General features: G+C 31.6%; 2 protein-coding genes across 7 annotated transcripts in view; one reads left to right on the top strand and one right to left on the bottom strand.

Annotated features, from left to right (window-relative positions):
- The window catches only part of LOC105837307 (ankyrin-3), a 31,896-nt gene extending 23,341 nt beyond the window's left edge, over nt 1–8,555 (top strand). For all 6 annotated transcript variants that reach the window (XM_012681951.3, XM_036283530.1, XM_036283531.1 and 3 more), the window contains 2 exons: nt 3–7,071; nt 7,475–8,555. In XM_012681951.3, the coding sequence (XP_012537405.2) occupies nt 3–7,057 (7,055 nt within the window). In that variant the 3' untranslated portion in view covers nt 7,058–7,071; nt 7,475–8,555. The remainder of the gene's footprint in view (nt 1–2; nt 7,072–7,474) is intronic.
- A 2,041-nt stretch (nt 8,556–10,596) lies between these two features.
- LOC105837313 (alkylglycerol monooxygenase) lies at nt 10,597–18,115 on the bottom strand. Its single transcript, XM_012681967.3, has 10 exons — nt 18,034–18,115; nt 14,293–14,347; nt 13,017–13,135; nt 12,354–12,508; nt 12,167–12,270; nt 11,776–11,938; nt 11,543–11,694; nt 11,255–11,389; nt 11,000–11,119; nt 10,597–10,893 (listed from the first exon to the last, which is right to left on the bottom strand). The coding sequence occupies exons 3-10, from the start codon at nt 13,127–13,129 to the stop codon at nt 10,597–10,599; spliced, it is 1,239 nt and encodes a 412-aa protein (XP_012537421.2). The 5' UTR covers nt 13,130–13,135; nt 14,293–14,347; nt 18,034–18,115.
- Between the last annotated feature and the right edge of the window lie 12 nt (nt 18,116–18,127).

Below are 18,127 nucleotides of genomic sequence, written 5' to 3'. Positions count from 1 at the left end.
AGATGCCGCTATCCACGAATCCTTTGCACAAAAAGCGGCTTGTCCCCTAGAATCCGTAGATGCTAGTTATCCCAATATAATAGGCGCCGGTCAATCAGAACCGGATCTGTCGCCCGATCTCGAAAGACAAACGTACTCAGAGAAGCGTCAATTCTGGGAGGATATTTCAAGGAAACACGATCACTATCAGCGATCCGAATCCGAGATCTCGAGGACTTCTCAATTAACTATTAATGAGAGCGACAGCGAGTCATGTCAGCCGAATATTGCGTCTGAGGAGGGTGATGGAACCACAGAGGGCATCTCGGACGTCATTAGGTCGGAGACTATCGAGGATATCAACGTGCCGGACATCTCGGAGTGTTCGGTGGCGGAGAAGGCGCATTACTTTGAGGAGCAGATACAGAAGGAGATGGCAAAGGGCACACCAAGATTGCAGCAAGACTCCACCAAGTCTGAAAGAGCTAAAGGGAAGTCAATTGATCAAAAGATTCGTGAGGAAAAGAGTACGGCGGAAATAACGAAGGAAAAGATCGATATTGAGGAAAGACATGTGGCAGAATCGAAAGAGATACATAAAATTTTAACGGCTGCTGTGGAGGATAATAAATGGACAAAAGAGACACAGAAAGATATAAAAGATAAAAAGAAAAAGGACGACGACAAAGTAGTACATGAGGAAATTCAAAAAATAACAGCTCAGCCGATGATGGAGATTTGCAAGGAATTGTTGAACAAGGAAAGAGAACTCGCTGAAGAAACACAGGTAAGACTGGTTACACAGGTTCCAGAAGTTAGCACAAAAATGAAAATATTTGAGGAGGAACAAATGGACATTAAGACCAAATCATTTCCTTTGGATGATAAAAAGGAAATCGAGCAATTCCTCGAAGAAGAGAGACGAATCGTCGAAGAAGAGGAAATGGAAAGAAAAAGAATGATGGCTGATATAGGTCTTGGCGAAAAGAAAAAATCCATTGTTGGTACGGAAGTCAAACAGATGAAAAAAGAATTCGAATCTCGTATCCCAATTTCTATGGCAATGGCCGAGAAAGATAAAACTCAAAAAGAAGGAAAAGGCAAAACATTTCCTGAAAAATCTGAGGAAAAATCATTAAAAAGTTCTGTTGCGGAGAAAGGAAAAGATGTTGCCTCACCATCCACCAAGAAGAAGGAATTTGAATCTCGTATACCTAAACGTATTACAGAAGGGGCAACAATAAAAGAGAAGGAAGAAATGAAGAAGGATTTTCCAGGATGGAAAGATAGCGAGACTATTACTGTCACTGAGAGAAAGTCCAGCGAGGAGGTTACTTCGCGGCACGAAGAACGCTCGACCACAAAAAAGAGTACGACTCAGACTTTTTCCAAAACCTTTACCGATGCGCAGGACGCGTTTAAGATGTTCGAGGATATAAGTGCAATGAGAGACAAGGATTTCGCTACTGTTACTTCGAAGGTCGATACCAAGGCTACTAGTAAAGTGGAAAAGAAGGAAGTGCTTTCATCAGAGATTTCCAGCGGTACGGATAAATTTATAACTCATGAGGAGAAAGAGAAAGTAGAACGGAAAAAGTCTTCAGAATCCAAGCTGACTAAGGAATCACCGGCTGAAACAATAGAAGAGAAGACAAGCAAAACCAAAGAGGTAGATGAGACCGCTGTGCAGAAGATGTCTATGAATGTGATAGAAGGCAAGGAGGTGATAGATGCAAGCGCTTCTGAGTCTAAAGCAAAGAGTAAAAAGGAAGAATTATTTAAATTATTAGAGGACAGCAAGGGAACCGCGACGGAAAAATCTGGAACTAGTATAGACAAGAAAAGTGATGTAGATGTGGCGATTAGGATTAAGAGGGATAATGAGAAGAAGGTGGAGGATATTAAAGAATTACTTAAAACAGCTAAAGTTGAAGGAATTGATTTGGAAAAGGTTGAAACGGTCGCGCAAGGACAGTCTTATAGAGAGAATGTGGAAAGTTTTACAGTTAAACAGTTTGTACCTAGTGAAAGGGACAAGACAGAATCAACTGAAAAGATTAAAAAAGTCGAACAACTTCCGAGCAAAATACCAATATCTTTAGAGGAAAAAGAAAAATTAGTCACCAAAGAAATCGAAGCGCGGAATATAGCAGAAGGTCTGATACAGTCGATTGAGAGTGAAATTGAAAGAAGATCGTCTACGTCAGGATTAAAATCACAGATGTTGAGTAAAGAATATTTAGAGCAGTTAATTTCCGAGAGTAGCGATACTGATCACGAGAAACTGGCAGACGATCTGACGAAAAAGTTTGAAAGTATTATGCAGAAAGACGAGCAATTGGATTATCCAATTGAGGAAACAGGGATGTCAAAGATGTCTCTACAAGAGGAATTATTCGAGAAAGGATATGCCAGAGATAGTATAAGCGAGGACATAACAAAAGATGAAGAATCGTCACTGCATGATAGAGAAGAGAGTTTACAATCATCTTCGCAAGCGAAACTTGAAGATAGAGACATCACTATCAGCCCTAGCAGTATATCTGAGCAGCTTGAACTTGAAGAAACTCTTGACGTTGATACTGGAGAATTAGATGATATATCTAAGCCTGTGTCCAGTCTACAATCCGATAAACTTCGTTCGGATAGATCGAGTGGTCATATCGAGCCACTTCAGAGGGATGCCAATTTATCGAAAGACAAGATAATGTCGGAGATTTCAGGCGCTAGGGTGTTAGAGATTTTGGAACCAGGCATAGATAGTCGACAGGATTCGGTCGATGTGCCGTCCTTGGAATTAGACGAGCAAAAAACATCCGAACAAACAAGTAAGGACGTAACTACCTTGCATGAAAGTGTGGCTGTAGATTCTTTAGAGAAGATTGCTCAGGAGAAAGACGTAACCGTTGGCTCCAGCACAGTGTCCGAGGACTATTTTCCGCTACAAGAACAAGTTTTATCTTCGACTGTTTCATCGAGAGAATACGATGCAAAGGACAGACGAAGGGCGGACAGTTTTGAAATCGAGAGTCCGCCGTTGGTTTCGCCAAGGATAAAACATGTACGCGATTTGGAGATCAAGCCGGTGGACTGGATGATCGGTGATGAAAAGATTGAAATATCAGAAACACTGGAGCCCTCTCAGGTATTCAATCAGGAGCTGGAGGAGTATGAATCATCTTTGCGACGTGCCCGCACTATCTCGCAAGATGAATCCATAGACCAGGAACAAGAGTCCATAACTAAGTCTTCGGAGGAAATCAGTGTGATCGAATCGATGAAAGAGTCGGTTGTTAGTGACGTTAATGTTACAACTACCACGACTAAAATAACAAAGTTTACCGTGACTCCGGTGATTGAGCCGGATTTTGATAGCGAACTAATCGAAAATAAATTAGATGTTACTTGTCAAGAACTAGTCGACGCTCTGCAACGGGAACATGATGCTAAAACGCCGACGGAGGAATTCATGGTTAGTATGCGACAATCGGAACCTCGCGAAGATTTTGACTGGGAAACGAGTATTACCGAAGCTGTCACGGAAACGGTACCTATGAAAGAAGAGGAAATAAAGGATTTAGCTATGGAAATGGCAGAAATTAAAGCTCAAGAAACAGATAAAGAGATCTTTCAACAAGAAAAACTTGAAGTTATTGATAAGACAATAAAAGAGTCAGAAGATATAAAAGAAGAAATTACTGAGACTAAAGAAACTCAAAAAGATTCTACGAAAGATGAATCGGATCTACCAAAATGTGCAAGAGTTGATGACGTATTAAAAGAATGGACAGAGACTTATCTGTCGAAGATCAAACCTCCCAGCGATGATTATAAACGACACATGGAAAAGACCACCGAGAAGCACGACAAGTTCAGCAAATCGACAACTTCTTCCGATACTTGTGCCTTGAAAATAAAAAAAGATGATCTTCAAAATGTCGATTTGAGCGCACGATATGCAATAACGGTACTGGATCAAGTAGTAAAAAAAGAGATTGCCGAGGTAAAAGAGTCCTTAGAAGCAGCTAAACAGGACTTGATAGAAGAACTAAGCGAAAACAGTCAAACCGTGATTCAGATCAAAGATTCGCCTTCAGAGTTTCAGTTCAAACTCCAACCGGAATCCATCCCAAACGATTTGCCATTTTTATACAAACCACCGTCCATTGAACATGTTTCTGTAGAGCCTGAATTAGAAGCTGAAACTGAAGCTGTTACGCATAGCGAAGCGTTAATTGTGAAACCTGAAAAAGTCGATGAAGCGAAGCAAGAAGATATAATAGATGACAAATTACCTGGCCAAGCAACAGCTGATACTAAAGATAGACCAGCGGTAATTAAAGCACCTGAAATCGATATTAAGAAGCACGAAGAAGAAGAAGAAGAAGAAATCATTGAGGAACAACAGGAGGAAGAAGAGGAGGGTCGTCCTAGTCCGCTTCCTATCAGTAGATCGTCAGACATTGGTTCAGACATGGATAACAGGGATGACAGCTACTCTTTGGCACCACCCCATCCAGCACCAAGAAGACGTCAGAAACCGACCAGAATATCGAAAAGAGTTTTAACTTCAGAGAGCGACGCCGATGTCGGTTCAAGTTCTGAGAGCAGCAACTATCAATCCTGTGATTACGAAATTGGTAGCGGGAGCAGACCTAGTTCGTCTGATGTTGAGGCGATGCAGTCCGCCGCGGGTGGTGTGCAATCCGGGACCGCATCAGAATACGAGACAGCAATGATGTCTGTCGAACACGAGAGATCAAAGACGTTACCAACGTCGCAAGAGTATCAAACTGCAGCGAGTACGTTAAGTTCTCACGAATCCATGAAATCCTTGAACTCTCTTAGTTCAGGCCATCTCGGTAGCATCGATAGTACCAGTGAATTGTCAGAGACACTAGTACCCTCGGAGGAAGCGGACGTGGATGTGAACGAAATAGATGAGAACCTAGAGAGCGCGTTGGATGCAGAACATGAGATAGCATCGGACTCTTCTGGTAGCGAAGAGATACCGATGGATGATGTCAATGTGGTGGACAAAATCGACAGTCATATACCATGTCGTATGAAGCGTTCGTCCGAGATGATTTTCCAACAAATTGTGGACGATAGCATGATTATAGAAACCGAATCAATGAACAAAGTGTTGGAAGAAGACCAAGCCGGAGCCGTGGATTCAGCTATTTCTACTTCTACGGATGTGTCCAGAGTTATTCAATCCGTAGATTTAACATCACAAAAATCTGAGGACAGAGTTGAAGATGTATGCACGCAGGTGATTTCTACGCGAGTTACCAGGCCCAGCGATAGCGAGGAACTCGAGGAAGAGGAAAAGATAGATTTAGAAGTACAAAGAGATATGGAAAAAGACATGGAGACAACAGATGTACAAACAGTAGAAGGTTTGGAACAAAGATTGGATCACGAAATGATCGAAGACGGGGGACTGATACAGTCAACATCCGTCCACGCAATGCTGCAGCAGGCTAGCACGTCTTTATCTTCAGCATCAGGCATGTCCTTCGATACAGTTGTTGAAAAGGATTTAGAAAAGGATAGATCTGAGCGTCATTCACCCGACAGTGATTCATTCGAGCTCGTAGACAAGCCCGACATCATCGATGACTTCGTGGTGATCGAGGAAGTCGGACGTGAGGCGGAAGAGTTCGATGCCGAGGGTAAGAGCATTCGCATCAGCGCAGTACCTCAGACCACTAGCAAGCAATATGATCGCGACTTAGAGAACATGATTGTGGAAAACAAAGAGGACACCCAAGTATCAACGAGTCAACGGTCGAAGAATAATGATTTGTTTGATTTTGAAACTGAGGAGAGTCCGCCCCAGGCGTCGAATGACGACCAATCTCAGTCTTTTTCCGATGAAGAGCCGTACGAAAATAAGAAGTGGGTAGAAATGCAGTTCCATGCGGATCCGCGGGTCTACGATATCGAACAATATGACCGCGGACCCTTAGAGGATATTAAGGAGGAGGAGGTTACTGATTTTGAAGCTGGCAGTAGTAGACTTGGTAGTTTAGGTAGTCATAAGGAATCTATAGGTAGTGTGGGAAGTATGCGTGGTAGCTTCGGTAGCACACCGGACTATGACATCCTAGGAAAGAAATATTTCAGTAAGCCTACCGATCACGATAGTGCGTCCTTGACCTCACTGCAGGAATTTGAGCACTTGGAGAGTACCGTGGCGGCCGAGAACTCGCGGAAGTTACAGAGCGGTTCGCAGGATTCCAGTAGCAATAATGGCAGTCTTCCGAGAAGATACATGACCGCTCGTTCAAGTCACGGAGACGACGTCTCGTTATCCTCATTAAAAGACTTCGAAGGTCTAGAGAAAGCCTGCAGGGAGGCTCATTTGATGGAACTACGGGCTCGCGAGGAAGAGGAATTACTTGAACATGAGAGTCCGGAGAACAAATATAAATTAGAAAATCTGCCGCGTTCGAGGACAGACAGTAGTGCACCCGGCTCGATTAATCCTAGCACTTCTGGATCGGATGACTATGAAAAAAGGATAAAAGAGATTGACGAGATAATACGCATCGCGCAGTCTAACGTGGAGAAACTGGAACGGCAGGATGACACCACGGAGGACATCTCGCAGATTGAAGGTATCGAAGCTGAGAAAGCCATTGCTCAACCAATTCCGGAAACTCTTCCAGAAGAAATGCAAGAATTTGATGAGGCATGTGCAGTTCAAACAGAAAGCAATATAATGGAGACTAGTACAGACTCTCTAGAATTGGAAGATGCAGAGAAAAAATATCATCCGCTGTGTCGAAGCTCCGATTCTCTGGAAATGAAAACGACTCTAGATCCTCCGTCCTTGAGTTCGGATTCATTAAATAATATAAAGGAAAAGGAAACTGCCGAGCAATACAGTGGCAGCACAAGACGCATTTCCTCGGATTCTCTTGAGATGCCTTCAGTAGAGCAACAGGATGTCGAGAGAAGCAGCGGCAGCAACGGACATCACGCAGGAGAAGACCATTCTCTCGGAAGAACAACTTCGATCGGAACTACGGCGAGAAATGGCAAAACGAAAAGGTCAAGCGATACGTAGAACAATTTTTATGGGTAAGTATCTGATATTTTAAAGAATTTTTAATTTACATTAATAATTATCTAATTATAATATATTAATTATCATTTTATATATAATATTAAGAAAAAGTAAATATCTATATTACAAAAAGTTTATTAAGATAACTGTGTATATTTTGAATTTGATACAAAATAATTTTTTAAACATTAACTGTTTTAGTTTTGGAGCAATTTATAAAAATAATTTCAAACACTAAAAATCCTATTGTTTATATATATATATATATATCACATTTTACTACAGATTATATATATATATATATACATATATGTATATGTATAAATAAAAAAAAGATAATAAAATATAATTTTCTTCTTTTCTATTTCTTTCTAAATCTATATTTAGAAAATTAATAATACTTTGTGTGAATTTTAGATAAGCGGACCATCAGGAAGGATTTTGTCACGATTTCGTAAACATATTACCGAATAATTCAAGAAGCTTTATATGTAAAACACGATATTAAATATAATGTACTAAAGAACTTGTGCATTGTGGACATACAAAATACGATTACATTTTGTTCTTGTTTTACGCGATGTCTTCTGGTAATATTTACATTATGCTTAGGTAAAATAGTTGCTATCTTTAAAATATAATATTGTTGCGTGGGATAAGGAAGTGAGGGAATGCTTGCTTGTTTGCCATTATTAAATTCGGACAGACGTATTTGTTGTAATAATTCTTGCTGTATTTATTCAAGAAAACTTAAACAATCTAACTGTTTTTGAAGTCTTTACATATATTAAGTTACATTTTTTAATACATATACTTTTTGAAGTGCTACTTACATATTCTACTTGTATTGTAACGCGTACGAGCGCGCGCGATACTGCTGTACTATTATAGCGTGTTTTATAAAACGTTTTGATTATAAGATGTCTTTGTGGAATGCGCTTTCGTAAAATTTTATATTTGACGTATTTAGTAATCATGTAATAATTTCAAGCGAGACATTTGCGAAACTCAAAAATACAATAATGCTATCTTAACGCATGTTTACAAAGGACAGATACATAAGGACAGATATATAATATTATATCTAAATAGAAAATTTTATATACGAATATAATATTTAGGACACACACATTACGGAAAGTAGCAAATATACTTTTTCTATTTAAATAATTCCAACAATTGTTTGATAATTTATTGTTTTCTTAAAAACAACGTTATTGTACATGTTATCAATTATGTTTACATATGTATTGTATATTATTCCAAGTTATAATAATGTGATTAAAAAATTTTGTTTTTTTTAACAATGAAAATATAAATCTGCATTAATTGAAACTTGTTAGCATACATGCTTATTTTTCCTATATATTGCGTTAATACATTTGCTGTCTTATTTGTCGTCAACGACACATGATTGTCATAAGAAATAAATGCTTATTAGACTTATATCATGTAAAAGATACCTCACGAACAATAAATAAACAGCGAACATATAAAATATTATGTACATATTTTTAAAACTTTCTTTAATATTTTATATAGTTTTTTTATAATAGTTTTTTTATAATATATAAAAGATAAAATGTTTTCTAAATTTTTATATTCTATTTATTTAAACGTTACAGAATAATTTTATTTTATAATTTAAATATCTAAACATATTTTTTATCTTATTTATTTATAGTAAATAATTATTATATAATGTTTAATATAAATAAAAAAAGATTGCACCTTGTTTTAATAAATATAGTTGATAATATTATTTCTTCTATTTTGATGTATTTACATAATATAATGTTTATATATTATTTATATGTATATATATATGTATATACATTTTACATGCTAACATCTTATATTTTTATTTATATAATGTTTAATTTATGTAACATTTTAATTGATTTATTTGTATAATATGTCATAGGCACATTTATAATTGTTAGGAAATTTGGTGTCATCAAAAAATGCGTGATCTGTGTCACTTCAACTTTAGGTCGGAAATATACAGGTCTCCAAAAAAAGTTTTTAAATTTTTTGTTAATCAGTTTTTGTTGTGACATGTGCTCTAGCCATTAGAGGAAAAGTGTTGCGATTAAGACGGGCAGTCTTAATTGAAATGAGCATTGCAAGCAGACGCATCGCGAAAATAATTCTTGCAAATTATGACTTGCTATATTTTTTTATCCATAAACATAATTATATATTATCCTGAAGTATAAAGTAGATAAATCAAATCACGAAACAATTTTTTGTAGCTGCTAATAAATAATTTCAAGGTTAAGAACATTATCTTCAACAAAAAATAAGATCACATTTTACATCTTTAATTATTGTCAAATATTGTCAGAATAATGACAAACATAAAATAAAAAAAGTTTTAATAAAGATTTATAAACGTTAAAATACTTTATGACGGTATTAGATTTTTCATAAAAGTTGTAAATTTTAAAATACTTCTATTACCATTCTTATATTGTTACAATTTTTATTCAATTTTTAATTTAATTTAATTTAAGTTTATTAATTATTAAATTGACAATTTATTTAATTTGTGACATTATTTCTAGTTTATAATTGAATTTTTTAAAATTATAATTGCGTAATCCAACTGTTTTGGATGTGTGTATTCATAAAAACTAAAAATGTATTTAAAATTTACCTACAAAATATTAACTAAGATCTTGCTTTGATTATACTTGACGCTTTTTTATTTATTTATGTGATTTATTTAAGCAATTTAGTTGAATTATTATTTAAATAATTGTACATTAAAATTTTTTGTTTTAAAACTTTCTTTGTTAATAAGAGACTAATTTTACATATTCTCATTTAAACAGATGCATGTATATATTATAAATTGCATGTATCATAAATTATGGCTTACACATGTTTATACATGTGATGTAATGAAATAAGTTCATATTTCTTAAACTATCAATTTTAATACAAAGAAGTTTTTTAAGTTTTTTTTGTGATTAATACAAGGTATGTCTCAGAAGTAATAAAAATGGTGTTCAAAATCTTTTTATTAAATCTTTTTATTAAAAAAACATGCAAATAGGCTCGATTGCTTTTAAAATCTCTTTAAATTTAATATGATTTCAGCAAAGCTGTCATTGTTTATAGCAGTCTTGATGTAAGAAGCTGTTTAGAATCATTGTCAAGGTGGGCTAAACGTTTTCAATAGTACAAAAATGGTATCATTTCGGCTTAGTTTTGATTTTAAGAAATAAAAAATTAATTTGTCGCCGTGAGATTTAAAAAAATCAAAACCCACCTGAAAGAATATCATTTTGGCACTGTTGAAAACGTTCAGCCCACTGTGACAAGTATAGTGAATACAGCCTTCCTTCATTATTGCAAACAATGGCAGTTTCGCTGAAATTATAACATTAAGACTAAAGAGATTTACTTTACAGATGATCAAACCTAATTGTATGTATTTTGAATAAAAAGGTTTTTTGAAAATCATTTTTATTACATCTGAGACACACCTCATATTTTAAAATTGTAATCATATAAACTGTCAATTCTTTTTTTTAAGATCTTTGGTTTACGTGTCCGTGATTAAAGAAATGATTATATATATGTACGTGAGTCTTGTATAAAAAAAAAGGTATCCAAATAAAGATTAATTGCAACAAATGTACATGATATATTAAATAATCAATTAAGTTGTCTTCATTTATACGCATAAAGCATACATAAAAAGCGCAGCGCACGATCTCAATAGCGCTGGAATATATAAATGCACACTTATCAAATAATAAACCGATACTAGTAAGAGCAATTAAATTATTCGTCACTGCAGTTCTAATCCAAGGATCGTTTAAATTCTGAAAACAAAATCAAAATAGCAATAACTATACTCTTCACTTACGTAAAGGGTTAAATTGTCTATTATGTCAATTATTTAATAAATAAATTATGTTAAAAACTCACTTCATGATATTGTGGTTTATATAGTTTATAATGATTAAAAAGAGCCATCAGAAACTGTACACTAATGTATATTTTTTGCCATTTTGGTAAGTAAGGATCGTATACAGCTCTGGGTTTCACCTATATACATATATATAAAATAAAGAAACAATAACTTTTATACTAAGTTTTTAAAATAAACTAGATTTTTTCATTTTTATTAATAAAGCATTTATAAATAATATTATATTTTATATTATGAAATGTTTATTTTACCTTTATTTTAAATTCATCTAAACCCAAACGTGGTCCACCTGGAAACCAGCTAGGTCCTTTCCAAAAAACAGCAAATTTATCAGCCCACGTATTCATACTTATGCTGTTCTTAATTAAATTCTTTAAATAGAACATCTATGACATTGCAAGAAAAATAATTAGAAACATTAAATTGTTAATTAAATTCAATTCTAAATTGCATTATAATTTTAATATAAAAGCTTATTTATTTTTTTATATATTATTTATTAAAAAATAAAATAAATTTATTATTATTATAAATCTTACCTGCAGATAAAACGCATTAAATGATTCAGCATTAACAACCAGTCCATAGACTATTTCTTCTTTTCTTTCTTCGTCTTGAAATGTACCGAACAATCGATCCCAAATTATAAGTACACCACCGTAATTTTTATCCAAACAATAAAGATTGCAGCCTGCAAGAATGCAGAATGCAAAAATGCGTAATATAAAAATAGCAAAAGAAGAAATATATATATATTATATTTAATATTTACCATGATGAACACGATGATGTTTAGGTGTATTAAAAATCAATTCTAGTGGTCCAAGGTTACCAATAACTGTCGTATGTATCCATAATTGATATATCAAATTGAGTTGATTATGGACTATAAAATGCGATGAAGGTATGAAAAAGGCAAGGGGTAAATAAATTATCTGCAAAAGATATCAAAGTGTATGTAATATGCTATACAAACTTGCATTAAAAAATTTTATTAAAAAAATTTTTTAGTTTTAAATTTAAATAAAAAAACTTTTTATATTTTATAATTTCTTTTAATTAATGTGTTTAGAGATAAAACAATAAAAATTAAAATTATTTATTACTTTTTTGTCATAATTAATTTTGTACTTGATAAGAAATTTTAAAGAAGTAATACTTACAAAGTTGCACCAATGTTGCAAGATGGATTGTCTCAAACCAACCGCGAAATTAAATTCTTCGCTACTGTGATGAACTTGATGATAGGCCCATAAAAAATGAACCTCTGCACACACAAACAGTCAATTAACATTTTAATTAAAGAGGAAGAGAGATATGTCATGATAAACGGTTGGATTGAAATTTAACCATGATTACTGCGATGAACCCAATAATAACAAAAGTCCACAGCAATGAAGGTAATATACCATGTCCATAGCGAGTTCCAGGGTAAAGCGTATCCTCTGCCAAATCTCTCATAAATGGCGATGTATACACAGTATTCCGCACCGCGGGAAAAAATTCTGTAAAATCAATCATGACGTTTTATCTAAATTTGTCAAACGAAGAAAGATATGATACCTATAAGTACAATATACATTTTATATTCATACTTTACATATTTATTATTTTTATATTTTTATACAAATATCTTATGTTTATTAGATACTTGTATACTTTACATCTTTTTAATTTAAGATTTCTTCTTTTTTCTTCATACAATTTTTTTTACATTTATTTTTATATTTTTCTTTAGATAAAAATTGTAATTAAATAAAATAATTGAATTCTGTTCGCAAACGCAGTAAATCTAAAACAGAATAAAAGTATAGACTAAAATCATAGAAAAAGAAAAGTCAGTTGTAACACGAGAGTACAATTAATCAAACTATGTCCGAACTATTTTCGAACTATTATAATTGCCTCAAAAAACTAATGGAACGAATAGTTCTTAAGAAAAGAGAGTGAAAAAGTATACAATTTTCGCTTTCCTTAATATAGCAAAAGATAAAAGCCGTTGTTTATTCTTACCGAACAGTTTCATGGAGCATCCAATGAGATAGCGATGTCACTTGATCATTTAAACGGAATCTTTTTTTCCTCAACATTAGTTGCTCCAGAATCAACAGCAAAAAAAACGGCATCCATATCTATAAATATCGGAGATTGTACACGCAGAAAGTTAAGCTTTGCGCGTAGTTTCATGTATTAGTGCTACGTTCGAATGAGGTCTCGACAAGAATAGCGCGCACATATGACTTGTTAACGATTCATGTAGCTTGCTGCGTTAGTAACAACAGGCCAGCTGCGCATTCAAATTATTGGACTTCCTCGATGCATTTGACATCATTTATATTACTTTGGCATAAATTGTATCAAGTAAATTTTTAAAAGAGGAATTTTGTTAAAACCCTTTAAATTGCGAATATAGATGGAATAAAACTCCAATCAAAACTTAGAATTATAATACGAGTTGAATTATAAGGAAGAACTCTTATCTTTCATTAAAATTATTATATTATTATCATTAAATAAGTACAAATTAATGTAAAAATTAAACAAACTTAAAAAATTATTTAATATTAAAATTATTTTTAAATTTTTTTATAAATGTATTTCTTATTTATTTTAGTGTAAATTATTTAAACTTGAACATTTTTGTGTTAATTATTTATTTAATCTATGTTTACTTGCTCATAAAACAATCTGATTCTTTTTAAATCAATATATAACATTGTTATAAATTTTTTTGTAATTAATAAATATTTCTAATAATCATAGTTTTATGAATCAGTTATAATATTCCTTTTTCGTACTATTAATTTGAATTTTACACATACATTTAATAATAATATAATAATATAATGTGACAGCAAGATTTGCAAGTAGTTTCAATAACTTTAATTTATATTTTTAAAACGTCTTTTTATTATTATTGCGATTTATCGATTTGTACAATCAGCTGATAATGTTTTTATATTTGACACTGAAGATGGCAGCTGATGAAGATCGAAACGTTTGTATATTTAGAATATTTGTCATAAAATCGGTTTCCTCACAATCGCTATTGTTTTTATTTAATAATTAATAATTTTTTTAATAATAAGGAATTTGATTTTACATAATTTTTTTCGACATATTTTTTACCAAAATTAAATTATTTATTAACAATTAACTTATCTATCTTAACATTATTTAAATTGACATTATGCAATATGCAAGAACTAGAATAAAATCTAATGCAATTAAGCTTTTACAGATGTAAAAAAATAGACTTATTTTTATTTCTTACATTGAGAATTATTACCTGTTGTTGATAGTCCGGCACCTCATGTGGAAACTCGAAGGTCGTCTCTTTTGGGCTAACAAAATACCAAAGTTTTCTGACGTGTTTTGGAAAATAATTGACAATTTTAGCGAATGAATTTAATATTATGCTCATTTTGTACACTCGCGAATACGCGCAAGTCACCAAGCCGCAAATAAATTTTTCAAGAGCATTTCAGGTAGATAAGCAAACGTCTCAGACGATACACGACATTGGTTTAATCGCTTGTGTCGTGCGTATGTGTTTATATAAGTTCGAGCTAGACTAACGCACGCATGACAACATCAGTTATCTGAAAGACGCGATAGGTGTACCACAAATTCGCGACTTCAAAATTATTCATTAATATATATTGATTAATATAAGGCATTATAGGTTTAAGCTTATATTCTTATTTAATTTAATTCAGTCCATTGACGTAAAATACGCATCAATACACAAAAAGCCGAAATTGATTTATTACATTTATGATAATTTTACATAGTCTTTCTTTAAATTAATAATTTATTGCATAACTCATTAAAAAAATAAAAATTATATTTAGAATTATATAATGAGAGAGATTAACTTTACTCCAAAAAATGTTTTGCTGATATAGACAGATATTTTAATGTCACAACTAAAATGTATCGCTAATTTTTGTATCCGCTACAATTTTGGCTGTCACATATAAGATTTGTAAATTTTGCTTCTATCAGTTTGATTACGTGCAACACAGTACTTGTTAATTATTTATCAACTTTAGCTAATTTTTATACACATATAATTTTTGTTAAAGTTACAAAATTATATTTTTGAATATTTTAAGAAATATTTTTATAGAATTAGATCTTATAAAATTATTCTTTTTAAAAATTAAGATTTATTAAGAAATATCTTTAAAAAACTATGACTTTTTTTTCTAAATTTAATTTACAAATATATAAAGATAACATTAAAAAGTTTATTGTTGTAGGTATTTAATAAAAGTAACAATAAATTTGCATAACAATAAATCGCATTTTTCTTGAAAATATTCTATTCTGTATTTTATAAACATATTATTTCTATAGAATCTAGAGATATATATATTTTAAATAAGTTATCTTAAATAAATCTAACACTAAAAAATTATAAATTAAGAAATATTTGTTACAAACATTGGATATCAAATTTTAGCAAACAAATTCTAGAAAAATATAAAAATATCAAAAAAACGTTTGTTCTTATTTTGGTTGGTTTAGTATACCTACAGAGTTTTTAATTATAAAAGAGAAAGCACTCTGCACATAAAAAGAATAATAAATAGCTTAATAAAATTTTCGGAAAACTTATTTTCTTAACAAGTTTCATACATCACTCATCATAATTTATTTGAATTAGCACATTAACTGCACATTAATTATTGCATATTGATAGCACCCTGACATATGTACATACTTAGAGACATCGTTATAGATAACAATTATTAACAAGAACTCTTTTTTTACAATTATAAAGTACGGAACTGATAGTTGCACCAAAGAATTGTCTTCGTCTACTCATATTTAAATCCGTAGAACGTATTTTTCGCGAAATTTGTGACGAGGAGATCTACACAAGGCACAAGAGATTTATAATCAAGTATGTTAAAGGTCTATATAACAAATGCATAATCAACATTTTCCCCTTCCACATGGTGCTCACTGATAAGAGATTTTGCGGAATGTTCGTTTTCATTCACAATCAAATAATACAACACTCGATTCTTCTCGTAATTATTTCGCAAATTTGAATTATAATTTTTGCAGATATTTTCAGACATTTCCGGATATTTTCAAATATTGTAAATTCAAATAATTTTTAATTTTTAATTAAAGTTTAAAATGTTTGAATTATTCAATGATTGAGAAATGTCAAAAACTAATCTAAAATAATAAGTAAATCTTTATTTAAGTAAAAAATAATTACAGCTACAACTTCAAAAAAATTTAGTAAACTCTTACGGCAAATAAAGTTAATCTTGATTTCGATTTATTCGTGCTGATCATGCAATTCTTAGCATGAACTTTAAAGCGTAAACGTGCTAAGCATATTATCTGAGTAACGTATTATGCCAGTGACATCATTACTTCGTATATAGTAACAGAACCGAATCGTAAATTTTTAGGGCCTAAAGTTAATAATTTGGGAGTCAAAATTATGCAAAATCTTATAATATAAATATCTACGTAAAATTTATAAAAATTTAATGAATAAAATTTATAAAAGTTTAAATGTAACCTGTTTCTTTAGATTAATTTTGTTTATTTTAAAATAGAATTCTTTCTTAATTAAATATAATAATACTTATTTCTGTGTTAATAATTACTTCTGTTAATAAAAATATGCATTTCTGAAAGTTTTTTAAAGTTAAAATTAAACAATTAAAAAAGTAATTTTAACAAATGTAAGATATAAAGTATTAATTAATTAAATAACGGTAAATAATACAAAAAAAATGTTCTAATCTTCAAAATGTGTCATGTGGCTTTAAGTCTATTAGAACAATCACACGTGACCAACTGTGTATACATATACGCATGCGTATAAAAGCAGTAGGAGGCATGTATCAGTTGGCAAATGTTGCCTCTTAATGATTTAAATATACTACCAATAATATAGATATTATAGATAAAGTTATTCTATTTCATTTTTAATGATTTTAATGATTATAATCATTATAGGTAATCATGCAAAAATATTATATCAAGTTTATTTTTTTTTAGGTGTTAAATCTTCACGGCCTCAATGAAAAGTATGAAATAGTTACGATAAAAGCTGTAAGTTCCGTTTACTTGAATATTAAATTCAATATGCAATAAGATATCGAAATAATATCATAAAGAATGATTTCAAGAATAGTATCATCGAGACTGTTTATCAATTTATATTTAATAAAATTATCAATTTATAAAGCATATTTAATCCACAAAATGTATTTCTTGTATATATACATAATTTATGTAATATTAATATCTAACAAGATAAAAACTAAGAAAAACTTTTGAAGAATGTAACTTGAAAGTGATTCTCTAAAGGAATGCTATATAATTATACTTTATTACAGAAAGATTAAACAGTTATTATATAATAATGTATATATATGAAGATAAAATAAATAAGTCTAAGAAAAACGAGAAACACGAAATATCTAGCCAAGAAATTGGAATTAATAAGTCTTAAGAGCGATTGTGGATGTCCATTAGTTAAGATTATATATACATATAAATGTTTCAACCGTAACTTTTTTTTAGGTACTCTTCAACATGAATACAATTATAACATTATAAAATATGTTAAAATTTAATGAATAAGAAGTAAGGCCTATGTTACAATTAATTTTGAATATTGTAAAGGAATACATTGTCGTGATGAAATGTTAGTTCTTCATTAAATTTGGAAAGAATACAATTGCTTGGCAGATTTAGTCTTTGGATAAAAGTTTGTTAAGAGACAATATAATTGAAATACGGATATGGTGTACAACATATAAGTATAGCGATTAGATTGGAGTACCTATAGAAAAAAGAAGTTAATATCATTCCAGGATTATAATTATCAAGTATATAAAACAATATATATAAATAATACAGCATTTAAAAATATTGTATATATTATAAAGTGCATTAAAATAAATCTTTGTTGTTATCCTTATTGTTAAGATGTAATAATAATGCAATAATGAATATTATACGGAACAATTGAGATGTGTAAAGGTACTTTAAATGACTTCCCGGTTTGATAACACAGGTGTTCGTGTAGCTATCATTTGCTGCGTGCACGACGTCGTCGTACGGACGTACCATAACGGACA

This window comes from Monomorium pharaonis, chromosome 2, assembly GCF_013373865.1.
Source record: "Monomorium pharaonis isolate MP-MQ-018 chromosome 2, ASM1337386v2, whole genome shotgun sequence".
Lineage (NCBI taxonomy): Eukaryota > Metazoa > Arthropoda > Insecta > Hymenoptera > Formicidae > Monomorium > Monomorium pharaonis.
Note: the sequence above shows the minus strand (reverse complement) of the source record. Positions and strands in the feature narration are given on the sequence as shown.

What these genes read in the sequence shown, in the direction of transcription:
- LOC105837313 (XM_012681967.3), bottom strand. Translation starts at nt 13,129, where the DNA reads ATGCCGTTTTTTTTGCTGTTGATTCTGGAGCAACTAATGTTGAGGAAA. An exon ending in TGCAACATTGGTGCAACTTT is followed by an intron (nt 11,939 to 12,166) that starts GTAAGTATTACT and finishes TATCTTTTGCAG; the next exon opens with ATAATTTATTTACCCCTTGC. An exon ending in TAGATGAATTTAAAATAAAG is followed by an intron (nt 11,120 to 11,254) that starts GTAAAATAAACA and finishes ATATGTATATAG; the next exon opens with GTGAAACCCAGAGCTGTATA.